Source organism: Vulpes vulpes, chromosome 1 (assembly GCF_048418805.1).
Source record: "Vulpes vulpes isolate BD-2025 chromosome 1, VulVul3, whole genome shotgun sequence".
NCBI classification, from domain to species: Eukaryota; Metazoa; Chordata; class Mammalia; order Carnivora; family Canidae; genus Vulpes; species Vulpes vulpes.
The window spans coordinates 25,581,032-25,596,780 of record NC_132780.1 but is presented as its reverse complement, the minus strand read 5'-3'; the positions used below and the strand labels follow the sequence as shown (position 1 = coordinate 25,596,780).

At 50.0% G+C, this 15,749-nt stretch overlaps 1 protein-coding gene across 18 annotated transcripts in view; it reads right to left on the bottom strand.

Annotated features, from left to right (window-relative positions):
- Nucleotides 1–9,545: 9,545 nt before the first annotated feature.
- Nucleotides 9,546–15,749, bottom strand: part of SPIN1 (spindlin 1) — a 75,639-nt gene continuing 69,435 nt past the window's right edge. For all 18 annotated transcript variants that reach the window (XM_072761081.1, XM_072761045.1, XM_072761038.1 and 15 more), the window contains one exon: nt 9,546–12,939. In XM_072761081.1, the coding sequence (XP_072617182.1) occupies nt 12,740–12,939 (200 nt within the window). In that variant the 3' untranslated portion in view covers nt 9,546–12,739. The remainder of the gene's footprint in view (nt 12,940–15,749) is intronic.

The window sequence follows — 15,749 nt, the reverse complement described above, 5'->3', positions numbered from 1 at the left end:
TCGGCATTTCCAACGGCATTGGCTCATTTCCTATCTATGCAACACGCTTTGGTGATTCTTGCAGTATTTCAAATTTCCTCATTATATTTGTTACGGTGATCTGTGATCAGTGATGAGGGTTCCTTCAAAACTCAGATAAGAGCATTTTTTAGCAATTAAGTATTTTTCAATTAAGGTACATACATATTTCTAGACACAATGCAACTGCACATTTCACAGACTAGGTGTAGTGCAAACATGACTTTTAGATGTACAGGAAACCAAAAAATTCACCTGATTTGCTGTACCGTGACACGGCTTTCTCTGGGAAAGAAGCCCACAGTGTCTCGGAGGTGTGCCTGCGCATTGCTGGATTTGTTAACGGGTCTCCACGTGTCCACAGAACTTCCAAAGGACACTTCCTGGTCCACGGTCCCCTCCTCCTGGTTCTGTGTGGCTCAGAGCACACAACTGGCAGGCATCCCCCATTCTCTTTCCTGACACCGTGAAAGACACACATTACTTACTTCTGCACACGTTCAGTGGCATCACCACCAAAACCATCCACTCCTTGGCTTTTTGTTTCAACATCTCTCCTTGTCACAGGCCTTCTGATATTCCCCACTGTGTCTGCCCACCTGTCTCGGCCATTTGTACCCAAGACCTTCCCACCTCCCCGCAGTCATCTGGCATGTGGCATGAAGCTGTGCACGTATTTCCTCACAACCCTCATAACTTCTGTAAAGTTGGTGGTAATGTCTCCTCTTTCATTCCTGACGATGGCGACCTGTGTCACCTCTGTCATTATAGCTAAAAGTGTGCCAAACTCATGTATCTTTTCAAAGAACCAACTAGTTTTTGGTTTCATTGATTTTTTTCAATTATCTTTGCTTTCCTGTGTCATGGTTTTCATACTAATCTTTATTCTTTCCTTCTGTTTGCTTTGGATTTATTTTGTTCTTTTGCTAGTTTTTTGAAGGTAGAATTTTAGATTCCTGACTTGAAATCTCTTCAGTATTTACAGCTGTAAATCTTCCTGTGAGCACGGGTTTGCTGCATCTCATAAATTTTGATTACACTGTGTTGTGATTAACACTAGGAAGTAATATTCTATTTACAAACACCTCTTTAATGACCAATTACGGTTTTTGCTAAAGTCAAACTCCAAGAAAGTATCAAGGAGTTCAATATAAAACATAGGTTGTCGGTTAACTAATCCAAGCTCTGTAGTACATGTACTGAAAGGAAATAGGGCAGCATCTCACAGTCTCTCTTCCTTTTTCTCTGCACATAGTCCCAGAAGCCAGCTGATGAGAACTTTGTGCAAAGTACACAGGGATATGCTTGGTACTAAGCCGCTGCACAATCTATGTCCTAACCCAGATGGTCTGTGGACTGAGTTCCAGCCTCTTAAGGACAAACATGAATTCTGTGGAACACACAGCTGAGATGGTTACTCGGTGAAACTCTAAGACTACACAACAAATGCTCTGTGATACTATTATTCTGTTCCCATAATTAAGCAGTGGTTTCTTGTAATAAATAATACGTATCTTCCAAACTTACAAAACATCATCTTCCAAAGTTGCATTAACATGAGATGACGCAAGAGCATCTTGCAAGTAGAAGTCATTTTGTGCAAAGCACTGCTCAGGCCTGCAGGTTTCCCTCGTGTGTTGCTCTAAAACGTAGTGGGTGTCCTTTCTGGAAGAGAATGGAGCTATCTAGAAGGAGTTACATTTCACTTCAGATGGAGCCAACATCATTAGGGTGCTGACACTGGAGGGCCAAACTTCGCCCAGAAGGCATTCCTGAAAGGCAGCAGGAGACCAGGGCCACCTGGCGGAGGTCACAGACGGCCCATGGCCTGGCTCGCAGATGGCAGAACAGACATGCCACACGCTGACAATCTGAGCAACCAACCACAGAAAGCATTCCTAGAACTCCAAACGCAACTTTAACCATTTCCAGGATCCCAACATCCTCTAAGAGTAAGATTCTTGTATTGACGTAAAACGTAATCTGGAGGTTTAAAACAGAAAACTCAGGTCACAGTCAATAGAAATGTAAAAGCTATTTTCTCATCACCCCAGAAATCCAGCTCTGCAAATAGGAACAAAAATCCCACGACTTTCATGAAACCCTGAGCCCCAAGACAGCAAGTCTCCGAGGTGAGCGCAGCACACCACCCTGGGTTTGGAGAGGTGTTTCCTTAGACTACAGTTTCCTGGGCCCAAATCAGCACCTGAAGCCCAGGAACCTGCATTCCCAGTGCATCTCGCCCAGGCCTCAGCACATCCTGAGGCCAAGTCTCACAGCGCACCCAGGAACGCTAGCCCAGGGGGTTAGCATCTCATTCCTCTTACTGACCATTAATGATTATTCACTTCTAAGGACTCTCAGACTGACAAAATCTGCAGGCAGTGAATTCCTATTTCTTGGCTCTCATCCCAGAGCCATGTCAGATGCCAAGGAGAAAGGACATAAAAGCCACCTTTTAGAGACAGAAGGCAGCCACAGTTTTCTGGAAGGGCTTAGCTAGGCTTCTGACAACCATGTTCAGTGGCCTATGGAAAAAGTGCGTTTGGCATGGACAGCACAAGGGAGATGAAAGCAGCCCCATCCACTGGCACACCGCTGCCTCGCATGGTGCTTGCTGCTTGGCCACCTGCTCTGACATGCAGCCTGGGGCCCACTGGCCACTCTCTGCAAGCCGTGGTCAGCACAGCGTGGTGGCGAGGTGCGGGGGCAGTGAGACCCCCACCGCTCCCCAGGACCCCTCAGAAAGAAGCCCGTCACAGGGCGGACACGCTCCCACGTACCACAGCAAGCCACACCTGCACACACCGCTCCACAGCGACAGGTGCAGATGGCCATGGCCCGCAGCTCTAAGTCCAGCACAGCCACATGGGGCTGGGATCTGGTGCTTCTCCTCATAGACCCTGACTGCCACCAGCAGGGCCATTCTAGGGTGAACAGCTATGTTCAGGAACAGCACCATGTGTGCAGTAAGCGGTTCTGTCCTGGTCCTCTCTCCGCCCAGCAGCCTGAGCAGAGGCCATACGGCAGGGCTGGGGCAGGTGGACCTCATGCCTTCTGGGTCTGTGCCTCTGCTGACCACACAGCCATTGTCACCAGGACTACACTCATACTGGCCGCTGGGCTGCAGCAGGGACTTCACGACAGCAGTGCCAGGTGACCACGCCAACACTTGGGTGGCCAGGGACACTGGTCACGATGCTATGGGAATGCAGGCTGGCAGCCAGAGCTCCTGAAGGAGGACAGAACAGCTGGGGCACCTCCCGACTCGGCTGAGCACTGAGCTTCGCAGGAATGCCAACGTGCTTGAGGCTGGCGGGCAGCTGATGAGAGCAGGGAGCCGTTAGGATGGGCTCTTGGGTGACCCCAGGGCGCACTTGCTCCAAGAGTTCCACCTCGGTGCTGCATGGACGACATGCCTCCTCCCGCCAGAGTGCTTCCAGGAGGATGCTCTAGACAGAACTTCCTGTGAACTAGGTCATAACCATCTGAAAACATCCATAACATGAGATTCTTACAATCTTGCCTTTAAAGGTCATAAAAAAACACATCCATCAAGCATAAAATTCCATTACCATGATCCTTAAGAAGGATCCCTAATTAAAGGCATGATCGTTTTACTGTTATAGACATTATTGGTTTCACAAAGTGCAGAGGAATTTCAGCAGGATGTTTAGTTACATAAGGAACTTTATTGTCTTGAAAAGATTTAGCAACTAGCCTCAAACTAAAGCGGCTGATTATAATGGCCTCTCAAATCAATTCTGAAGAACTTCTACTTTACCTTCAGCTCTGTGCTAAATCAGTATGTGAACTATTCAGTAAAACTCAGCATTCTTTCCACAGAATAAGGAAAACATTAATGTGCCTTGGTTTTCAAAAGTCCTATTTTAAGTTTCTTTCTTCCAAATATTTAAGCTTTTTGAAATCCACCAAATGGAGCGATATCCCCACCCGAAAGGGAAAGCTGGTCTTTTCCTCCGAAGGAGGCAGAGGTAACGATAGACGGAAATTGGGCAGCTGCCGACAGGATGGGTGTCCAGCAAAACCACAGACAGTTAGCTCTTCAGCCTGCGGCCAGCCTGGCACTGCAACCTGAAACGTGAAAACACGTGACACAGTTTTAGGATGTTTAAGATAACAAAGACAGAAAAACTAGGGAAAAAATTTCAGGGTTTTCTGCCGGTAACAGGAAACGAGGCGATGGCAAACAAGGCGACGGCTGTCTCTGGGATCCACGCTGGGGCTGCCGGAGCATGCACGCATCCTACCAGGCATCCCGTGGAAGGTCTGGGTCTCGGACCCACTGGACTCCACACTCCCAACACGGGGTTGACTCCTAGGCAGCTGGGAGCAATGCCAACGGAGGACACGCTGCAATCTGTGCCTTGCTGTGTTCCATGCTGCTCTCTGGTTTCAGAGAAATGAAATGTTTACATGGCAGTCGGCAGACGGGATCTCCTCCGGGGAGCATGGCACAGTGGGGAAGACAACAGGAACAAATGTCCCCACAGCCCTGTGTCCATCAGCTAACGCCCAGGCACAAGGCAGCTCACTGGGCAGGGGGGCACGGACGGCCTGATGCAGTGACACTGGGGCCAGCACCAGCTCCACCACCATACACACGACATGGTCTACCACCTTCTGAGCTGTTTTTGTGAACACTACTCATCTTTCCCAAGTGCTTTAAAGAAATGGGAAATCGTATTATTCTGGATAAAAAATGAGAAGTTTGGAGAGGTTAAGACAAACCCTGCAAGGAAAGACACTGGGGCATAGAGAGGTCTGCAAATAGAACGGAGACCAGATCCCACACCCTGCCAGGGTGGTTTTCTCGGCCAGGGGAACCGGCCCCACAGCACGGTTCCTGCAGCTGCCGTGTAACCATGGATCCGGTGGCCACAAAGTTTAGGAGCAGTTCTGGATGACTGCCCCCCTGAGGTCAGACCACAGCGGCGGCGCCCCAGCACTCCCATGTGTGGTACCGAAGAGTGAGCAATGTTCCACGGCTCTGCTCACAAATCCACCACTCAAGGATGCAGAACTTTAAGGACAAACTAAATACACCCGTTGGCTCCGTGACACGTCCTGGGGGCTAATGGAATGTGTCCATGTCCATACGTACACAACAGACCAGAGGGTGTGTGTTTGCTGTTGTCTGAACAGCATCAATGCTCAATCAGTCAGAACAGACTTGGTGACGGATCAAAGATCCGTTGGACAGCAACACGGGGGACTCCCCTATGAAGTCTCATCAAACCCTCACCTCCAGTTTTGACGGAGACTGAGGTCCAGAGCATCCCCTATGCAGCTGTCCCTTCATCTCTCTGCTTCCGCAAAAACCACAAGGACGTGCCCTGGGAGCCCATGCACTCAGTCTCCCCGCCTCCCACAGAAGACAATGCTCTTACACACCAGCTCCCAGTCTCTCCTGTGAGAACCTTTGTGTTTGTGTCTCTGGAGCAAACACATCAAAACAGAATGAGATTCTGCAGCATTTTAAGTAAAGCAACAGGCTTTACCTAGAAACCATGAGGAGGGGGCGCCTGGGTGACTCAGCAGTGGAGTGTCTGCCTTTGGCTCAGGGGGTGATCATGGGGTCCTGGGATCAAGTCCCACATCGGGCTCCCGGCATGGAGCCTGCTTCTCCCTCTGCCTGTGTCTCTGCTTCTCTGTCTCTCTCTGTCTCTCTCACAAAGAAAGAAAAGAAAGAAACAAACAAACCATAAGGGGATGAATATTTAATACCCAAACCAGAGAGGCGCCTGGTGGCTCAGTCGGGTTAAGCATCTGACCCTGGATCTCAGCTCACAGCTTGATCTCAGGGTCATGAGTTCAAACCCCGAGTTAGGCTCTACACTGGGCACTGACCCTACTTAAATTAAAAAAAGAAAAAAAAATCCACATCAGGAACTTAATGAACAACGGAGGCCACAATCACAATGAACTTTAACACCTGCAAATTTCTCGTCCCCTAGAAACCTGGTCAACTCTGACAACTTCCCTAAGAGGGAGCAGTGTCAGACATTATCAGAAAGGGGAAGAAAAGCAGCCACTCGGGGGATGGCAAGGTCCATGCGAGCACATCTGCCCCTAGCCCGACATCACGGCCTCTTCTAAAGAGCACGACCTCCCTGTGGGCAGCCACCATCCCTGAGACAAGACCTACTTTGTAAGTAACAACTCATGGGGAGCCAGCGGCCACCACATCCTCCAGCACCGCGTCTCCAAGAGCTGTCAGGAGCAGCGTGAAGCTCAGGGCCCATGACAACATGAAAACACACGAAGATTCCCATACACACCTTTATTCGTGTCTACTTCTCAGTCACCATAAAACAAACTGCAGAACACATCGCCAACACCTCCACGGTGCTTTATGGCAACGAAGTGGGCAGACGCTAGAGTTCCGTGAAGGGTACCGATGACAACCTGCCCACTGTTCCAGGATATAGGACCTGTGAGCCGAAGCCAACCATGGAGAAGGGAACATGGCAAGGCCTGAGGGACAACGCAACCTCTGTGAGGGCGGCAGACCATCCTTGCTCAGTGGCTGGTGGCCTCCACGTCAGGTGCGTGCTGCCCTGGACCCAGGAGGCCGGCCAGGGCTCTCCCAATGCACAGGTGAGGGCAAGGTCAAGGGCAAGCTGACCTGCCTGGAAGTGCTGGCGGCCACACCTAGAACTCTATGATTTCTCGCTTTTCAGTGTGTGACATCTACCCGCGCCCCTTTTATACCAGAATAGAACCTCACTTATCACTCAGAAAAGTCTGTCAAAAATAACGCCCCACCAGCGAGATTTCTTTCCCATTAGGTTAACAGTAAGAAAGCCCAACTAAATGTGAACATGGGCCGTGGGCTGCAGGGTGCCCCCCAAACTACACCCCAGGACCTCGGACCTCAGAAGGGGACAGCGTGTGGAGATGGGGTGCTAAGGAGATTGCTGAGGTTTAATGAGATTAGACGGGAGGGACACGATGCAGTATGACTGTGTCCTTACAGACAGAGGTAAGGCCACATGTCTACACAGCCAGGAGAGGCCTCAGGGGAGCCAGCCCTGCCCCACCTGCATCCTGACCTCCAGCCTCAGCCCCAGGAGAGCACCTGCCGTTAAAACCACCTTGGCCTGATGCACACGGCAGGAGGGTGCTCTCACCATCGCCCCCCATGGCCCACTGTGTGGTCAGAGCCCTTAAGAAGGCCAGTGAGGGCAGCTGAGACACGTCCGGGCTTCTGAGTACAAGTGCGAGTCCAACAAAGGGCCCTCTGGGAACAGGGCCAGGACCCCGAGTGTGGACGTGACCCCTCCAGCTGCTCAGGCAGGAGTCCCAGCTGCAGGATGACATGGACAGGGCTCCATCCCCTCAGACATGCTCCTCAGCCCCTGACCACTGCTCCCCTGCACAGGGCCATTCTGGAGATGACGGAGACGACATGACCAAGGGGTGAAGGTGACTGGACCCGAGCATCACAGGGCAAGCCGAAGCAACATTCTGCTGAAACGAAGCCCCCAGTCGGTGACAAGCACACAGTCCCCAGTAAAGAACTGCTGGGACAGAACCCTGCCTGTCTACCTGGTGGGGATGCCCCCCTCTGGTCACACGTACACACAGTGCCTGAACAGAAGCCACCAGATGGCTCACACATCCGGCAGGACACAAATTCAAGGCAAATCTCTAAAGCTACTTCTGCCGTCTGCAGCCGAAGTCGGCTCCAAATTCGGGATTTCAATCCAGGGCAGCCAGCTCTGCGTTTGCGCCAAGGTCCATAGAAGGCCTGCCTCTATCCTGTTTGCTCACACCCGCCGCAGCCATGCCAACACAAAGACAGTTTCCCAGGTAGGTGTAGGTGCTGATCCATGAAGGGCTCTGGTAGCTCATCCGGGGCTTTGAGCCCTGTGCTGCCCGAGCACCCAAGTCCACAGCGCGGAGCTAAGGGGCATGGGGACTCACCCACAGGGCACACGGCGCCCTACCACCCGCTGGAAACAGCTAGCAGAAGGAAATGTGAGCCAGGGCCCGCACCTCAGTGTCACCATCGCCTGGGCTGGCAGGGACCAACGCACCACCTGGTCTAAGCAGAAAGACGCAGTGTCACTTTTAGCAAAATGATGTGCCAAGACAAAAGAACCCAAAACCATCTGTCACAGAGATCTCTAAGCTGAAAGATTTCACGGCTAATACAAGGGCCGAGAGACTCTCTGAAACATCCACAGAAATAACGCAAAGACTCCCCTAACCCTGAGGCTCAGCAGCCTGGGAGCTTACAGACATGAGGTGAGACCATGTACATGGGCTCAGAAGCCTCAGTCTGACGAGAATACCTAGACATGTTCAAAGTATCTTTGAAACAGGAAAAAAAAAAAAAAAAAAAACAGAAAATAGTTCCTACAATCCTGTAATGGAAGCATACATTTCTTCAGCATAATTTCAAAGTAAGAAAACACAGTTTGCCATTGACTTAGGAAGGTCAGAGATGTGTCCAGAGAGACAGTGGGCTCTGGGTGCCCCAGGACCCCACAGCCCTCTCGTGGGCACCTCCCACTGACCTGGGGTCCCACACCATGATGGCCGAGGGCTGTGGAGTACCTCCCACTTTACTCACCACCAGCGCCGTGGCTGCGCCAAGGACAGTGGAACCGGCTGGCTCCCCCACAATCCTCCAAGCCGGGACTGCTTCAAACAGACCCACTCGCAGGCCTGTGACCAGCAGCCAGCGATCACCCATCCTGGGAAACCTGACGCCCCTCTCAGGGAAACGCTTCCCCAGCTGCGCCTGCGGTAGCACAAGGGTTGGTGCATGTCAGGAGGACGACATGAGACCCGCCCTCCACCGGCGGTGCCAGTCTGGCCCCCGAGTCCCCAGCACTTGCCTGCAACTCCACACAGCCCCGGCACCAGTACCCACAGCCACCAGCATAGCAGGAAGGTGGCCTGTCCCACCCCAGCCTTAACCACGTGATCCGTGGGCCCAGCTCAACAGGGAAACATCAAAAAACAAATCTAATTAAAGGCACATCATGAATACTCTTTAAACCTCATTGATTAAAATTATACCCAGGAAGATAAAGCACAGAACACACATGCCGTTTGCGTCCCCGTCTGGAGATATGGAGCTCTGCCCCTGCACTCGCACTGGTTGGTACTAAAGTATTAACAGCATTACAAGCAATATACAAAGCAAAACTAGATGTGAAAGTACAAAATACGCATTATTTAATTCTATTTAAAATAGTTAAGTTTAAAATTTTATGATAAATTTCTCATGAATGGCAAACCACAAACTTGATTATTTTGGACTACACATCCTGAGTGCCGCTTCCTGCCCGTCTCCCCTCGGGGACTGCCAAGTGTCCTCACGCAAGTAGGAGTTCGACTTCTTCCTGTTTCTGCGTGCGTCGGACAGTTGACACGTGGTGAAAATGGGGAAAAGGTTACTCAGAATCATATAGTAAAACTTTAGAAACTTTTCCAGAAGCAGGTTTAACACATCACATTTTGCTCATGAGCACAAAATTTACAGTCAGAAGTTGCACATAAAGGGTTTATTTTAAATGTTTTAAGGATAGGATAGAGTTACATCATAATTATAAAAATTACTTACAGAATTAACAGATTTATATTGTTTATACTTCTAAATGCAGAGAACAGGGAACTGTCTACACATCGTATAAAATAAAATTAAAATTAAAAATGAATTCAAGCCTGAAAATGAGGTCATTTACCTAATTGCAAGATGCGAACACGACGACCCCTGAACTATACACATCCGCTCACACCGCACTAATGGTGGAAATACAAAAAGCGCAGCATTTCCAAGGAACCACAGACATTTCGACCATAATTATTTTGTTATAATAATTGTTCCTGTTTTGTCTTTGGAGAACTTTCTTTTTTTTTTTTTTTTTTTTTTTTAAGACAATCAGCTTAAGAATGTTTTCAGGCACTACAATTTGTGACAATCAGAACAGTCCTCTAATGGGTCCACAGCGTTCAGAGATTCAAGCCCAATGCACTTCGGGGTTTGGCACGTAAAACAAGGACAGGAATGAACTCTGGCTTAGAAGTAACTGTGAGGCTTCGAGAATGCACAGTCCCTTCAAATGCTGCACGACAGAGCTGGGAAGTCACCTGCTGCTGGCACTGCATGGCTTCGCCAGTGCACTTTCATCCTACGACCACTAAAACGGCACAGGAAGCAAATATACAGAAAACTGAAAACAAATAAAAACAAAGATAGAAAACAAAAAACCTAAATATCTTTCACATGCAAGTTCAGTTAGTTACATTGAACATCCTACTTAGAATAGAGCATGCAAAAAAGGATGGTCTGCGTCTAAGGTTCTCCTCGGAAGCTTCACGTGGCAGCCGGACGTCACACGCACACGACACGAGAACACTAGAGCAGGTCAGTGAGGAAGGCCGGGACATTTTATACAGGTTCAGGTCTTGTGTGGTCACAAGTCCCACGATAATTTTGGAAACTCATGTTGGCCTCCTAGAACAAGGAACCAACATTCTGATAGCAGGAAAAGGCAAGCAATGCATGCAGATCTGAAACGTGAGCCTAGAACGAAGCCTGAAATACCGGGCGAGGGAGTGCAGTCAGTCACCGCGCAAGTGTGGGCTGAGCCACCAAAAGTAAAAAGAATGGGGGGAATAAAGAACACAACAAAAAAACCCCTTCCCCTTCCTTCCACCCTAAAGGCAACACATGGAACACTGATTAACATAACGGTGATCGTCACGCGTCACGTTCGTCTGGGGAGTGGCAGACCACGTAGTACTGAAGCTGGTACAGGTACTTTCCGGGAAACCCCAATGCAAGTCACCAAGTGACCCAACCCTCAGGACACTTCCCAAGAACACTGGTTTTCAGCCTGAAGCCACCTCGTCACGTCCGGGTGCACACGCTGGGCACACCCACTCTCTGGGCACACGTGTCCACATGCGCTTGGGAGCTGGGTCCAGCCTGGAGATTCGCATGCAGGGACTGTGACGAGAGCCTCCAGGGAAGGAGGTGACAGGTGTGCAGCATGACCCCTGTTCAAGCAGGAGGAGCGTCTGAGACCAGGTGCTCACCGCAGGGAGACAACCTACACAGGCCGGGCGCTGCCCTGCTAGAGCGCGCGAGGTCACCACCCCACAGCACCACAGCACACAGCCTCACCATGCGGACAAGTATGCCGAGGCCACAGCTACAGTGTCTCTGAGGCCTCACGATCTGGGAGCTGACTCCCAGAACTCAGGCAAGTTTTCCAATCTCCACAAGAGACTGGTCTGACATCCTGCCTCTCTCCTGGCTTTCATACGGTCAGGGCTCATCCAAAACAAAGGGACAGATGGCCGTGTCGCTGGCACACCAACTACCTCTGCGGGTCTATTCCGGTGAAGCCCGACTTGTGGGAATCAGCCACCAGAGGGTCATGCAGCCACGGGCTGCTTCCAGGCACACCCGGGGGGCTAGTGCAGTGACCGGCCCTGACGTGGCAGGGCCCCTGGATGGGGAGAGCCCACATCAACAGCACTCGAGGAGCAAGACCGTGCAGCACCACAGAAGGCGGCCGGGGACCTGGCTGTTGTGCATCTAGATCCTCTTGTGGGGAAAAGCCTTCTGACCACAACCATGTACCAGTAAGAACAGTAATAAAAGTAAGTGTTCCAGAGAACCTGCTGGCAGGCGGCAACACCATTCTGAAACTTGTATTTCTAATATAAAAGCACTAGGTTCTGCCAGGAACTTACCACACACACAAAAACCACTGATGCACTGCTGCCTCTCAGATCCACGTACTAGAATCCAGACTGATTTGTACACATGAACGGACCGCTTGGGCCGCCCAAAACACACCTGCACCACTGTGTGTGCACAAGTACCTGGGCTTTGCTTTAAAACAGAAAGAGGATTTATGATTAAAAAAAAAAAATGTAAACAAAAATTTACAAAGCTTAGAATTAAAGGCAGCTTTTGACCCAGATTTCTAATGTTTTGTTGAATTCTAATGTGGGTCCAGCAACTGTTCTCAAGGGATTCATATTTGGACTCATGATTTAAAGCCTCCAGACTGAAACAGTGTCTGAACTTCCGACTTCCAGAACATGCTGAACATCCTGATGTTGTCTCCTGTGCCCACATTTAATTTTAAATAAGACAGCAGTAATATACAAAATAGGACTGACTTAGGACAAGCACTCCTGTTAAACTGGAGAATATTATTGAACCCCCACCCCAATCCACAAAGAAAGGACTGCCAAGGAAGAGTGTGTGTGTGTGTGTGCGCGCGCGCGCGCGTAGTGCATATGGACACACACAGAGCTGGACAGGTAGATAGAGATACATACACGTCTCAAAAAAGAAGGCAGTACCGACAGTACCAAACTACGCTTGCAGTGTGGCAGCAGAGAAGGAGAGCTATGGTGACGGGGAGCTGGGGACGATCCAGTACAGTTCTACACGACCGCAATGCTAGCTTAACTTGCACCAAACTTGCCTTAACTCCCCTCCAGACACACAGACTTCTTTTAAGAGGAAGGAGTTCCTTACACAAAATGCTTTGTGTTCACATAAATCTGTACTATTCAGAACAAAACCAGTTCTGCTGGCAGAGATTGTGGGTTCGCAGGGACATTTAAGCTTTCATTAAACTGGAAAGCAATCAAGTCTTTATGTCTACAAATTATACATTTAATAGTTCCACAAATTTGGCAAAGTTCATGATGACATCTAGGATGTTTTCACCAAATCGTAGACATAAATATGGAAATCGTCATCAAACTTGATGAAATAGACAGACGGTTTGGCCTCCACTTGATGAATGACCATGCCAGTCCTTTTAGAGCCGTCCTCTTTGGCATATTCCACTTGTTTGCCTACCAGGCTGTCCACAACTTCTCCTGGTTCCCTTTCTGCTGGAGGAGAATCATCTGTGTTAAAAAGGGGAAAGAAAAGAATTTAAAGTCAAATCTTAGGTATGTACCAATTCACATGTCTATTTTCATAATAATTTTTTAAAAACTTCACATCCCTGATTATCTAGGGCAAGAGTCGGCAATGTTTTCTTCAAGGGCCAGATGGTAAATATGTGAGGCTTGAGGCTGTATGGTGTCTGCACAGACTACTCAGCTCTGCCAGTCACAGGGGAGCAGCCGCGGGGGTGCCTAAGTGAAAGGTGTGGCTGTATGTCCGTAAAACTTTATTTATTAAAACAGTGTGCCACCCCCCAGGACCAGGGTGGGTAAAGGATTTTGAAAATCATAAGCAGAAATTCCCGTGGCTCCTGTGTAGTAACAGCTGAGAATGAGAGGTGAAGGCTCAGCAGGACAAGACCAGGGAAAAGCTGAGCCCCACAGGACTTGCCACTGGTAATAGTGCCCCCTGGGACGCTGAGAAGACACACCCTCCTGGGCTTTCCCAGGTCACCCCACCACACACAGTCTCCCCCAGCTCAGCTTCCGAGTAAGAGTTCCCGTGCTCTGATATGAGTTCCCGAGCTCTGAACACAGGTGCCCAGCGCCAACCTCCAGCCCAGACCAATCACAACGGGTCTCCCGGGTCCCCCGAGATGGCAGAGGTCCCCTCTGCCCGGGGCCTGTCGGGTGACCCTGGCAAAGCCACGCCACGCCACCCTGGGCGAGAACGACTCGGAGCACAACAACAAGCGACCACCAGCTCCCATGGCGAAGCTGGGAGCAGTAGGGCACGTGCGGCGAGCTCTTCAGCCAGAAGCAGCACCGGCCTCCCACCCCAGGCGCCTTGCTCACACCATATGGAGCACCCTCAGTCTCGCAGCCCTGAGCCTGCCACCTCGACCAGCCCACGCCCAGCCTTGTTTCAGCGGGTCTCTGAGCAAGGAAGCCTGGCCAAGCCACAGGGCCGAGCCACACACTGTTCCCTTGCCAGGCAGTGGCGCCAAGCCCGCCTCACTTTAGGAGCACCTCCAGTTTACAGAGCTTCAGGAGCTTACAGAGCTTTAGGAGCTAGGACGGCCGCCACCTCAGCAACCCCGGCAGGATGTCAGGGCCTCTCGCCGAGGCCCCCCGCACAGAGGCCCCTGCACAGCACTCACACCGGAGCATCATCACTGTGGGCCAAACACTTGCTGAAGCAGTTCACGGATGGGAGGAAAAGAAAAGGGCAAGGGGGTCTGGGGGACACCACACACAATGCAAAGGCCCACGCTTTCCAACAGTGAGGCAGCAGTCCTTACTGTGGGTCCTTCTCTACAAAAAAGTTAAAAATCCAACTTCATATAGGCTGGAGAAATGCTCTTAAGGAACACTCTCCTGATAATTAAATTCCTGCCCATATAAATATTTTCCATTACAGACTTATGACAAACCCTAAGACGAAGAAGGTAGAAAGTCAGGGCCAGATGAGCACAAGTGCTGGAGGAAGAACCCAACGAGAACAGACATGCTGTCACCCCATCCAGGCCAGGGAGCCCAGTGCTAGAGGCAAGGCTATGGAGCAGTTTAAAAAAGAACAGGCTTACCACCCAAAAATGAAATTAAGAGAATAATTTCATTCATAACAGTATCAAAAAGAGCACAATATTCAGGAATAAAACCTAACAAAGAAGTACAAAACTGCTGCTCTGAGAACATCAAGACACTGTTGATAGACATCTGTAAATCTCAGCAAAGCGGAGAGTATTCCTGTGCTCCCAGGTCAGAAGGCTTTACATTGTCAAGATGATCGGATTCAATCCCCCTCTGAGTCCCAGCTGACTTCTTTGCAGAAACTTGATTCCAAAATTCATGAAATCGCAAGGAACTCAGAAAAATCCAAACAATCCTGAGAGAGAACATAGGATTCAGCACTGCCCAACATCGTAACTTACCCCAGAGCCGGGTAACCGAGTGTGGCACATGCCCCCCGAGGCACAGGCACACAGAGCAGCACCCAAAGCCCAGGAACACAGCTGTCCATCCACAGCCAGCTTCTTTCCACCACCAGCAGGGAAACAAGTCTTTCCACAACATGGTGCTCAGGTAATGCGCAGAATGAAGGTGGACCCTCCAGCACATCATGAAAATTAATGCAAAACATTTCAAAGATCTAAACGTAAGAGCAATGCCTACAAGACCCGTAAAGGAAAAGGAAGAGGTAGGTCATCATGACCTTGGCCTTGGCAAAGACTGTCAGACACAACACCAAAAGCACAAGGTACAAAAGGAAAACTAAAGTGGCCTTCGTCACAATGAAAAACTTCTGTGCTTTGAACACCACCAAGACCGTGAAAAGAAACCCACAGAATATGAGAAAGTGTCTGCAAATCCTACACGTCAGGAGATCCGCACCAAGACCCAGACTTGATAAACACAGCAACAGAATGGCGGCGACGAGAAACAGGCAGACAGCACCAATAGGCTTCTCCAAAAAAGACATGGAAACGGCCAGTAACACACAGGAGGCCGCCTGGCGTCTGTAGCGGTCGGGGAAATGCAAACCAAGCCCATGGTGAGGTAGTGTTTTGCAACCAGGACAGTTAGAGCCAAACGTCAGGTAACACGAAGTGTTTGTGTCAGAGCCCTCAGACACAGCTGACGTGCATGGAAAAGGGTACAGCGGTCTTGAAAACCAGTCTGACGGTTCCCCAAAGATTCAGCAGTGACCACAGACCCAACGATCCCAGTCCTCAGCAAGCACTCAAGGGAACTGAAAACAAACGTCCACTCAGAAACCTGCACACAAAGGTTTACAGCAACATCCTTCATCATCACCAAGAGGTGGT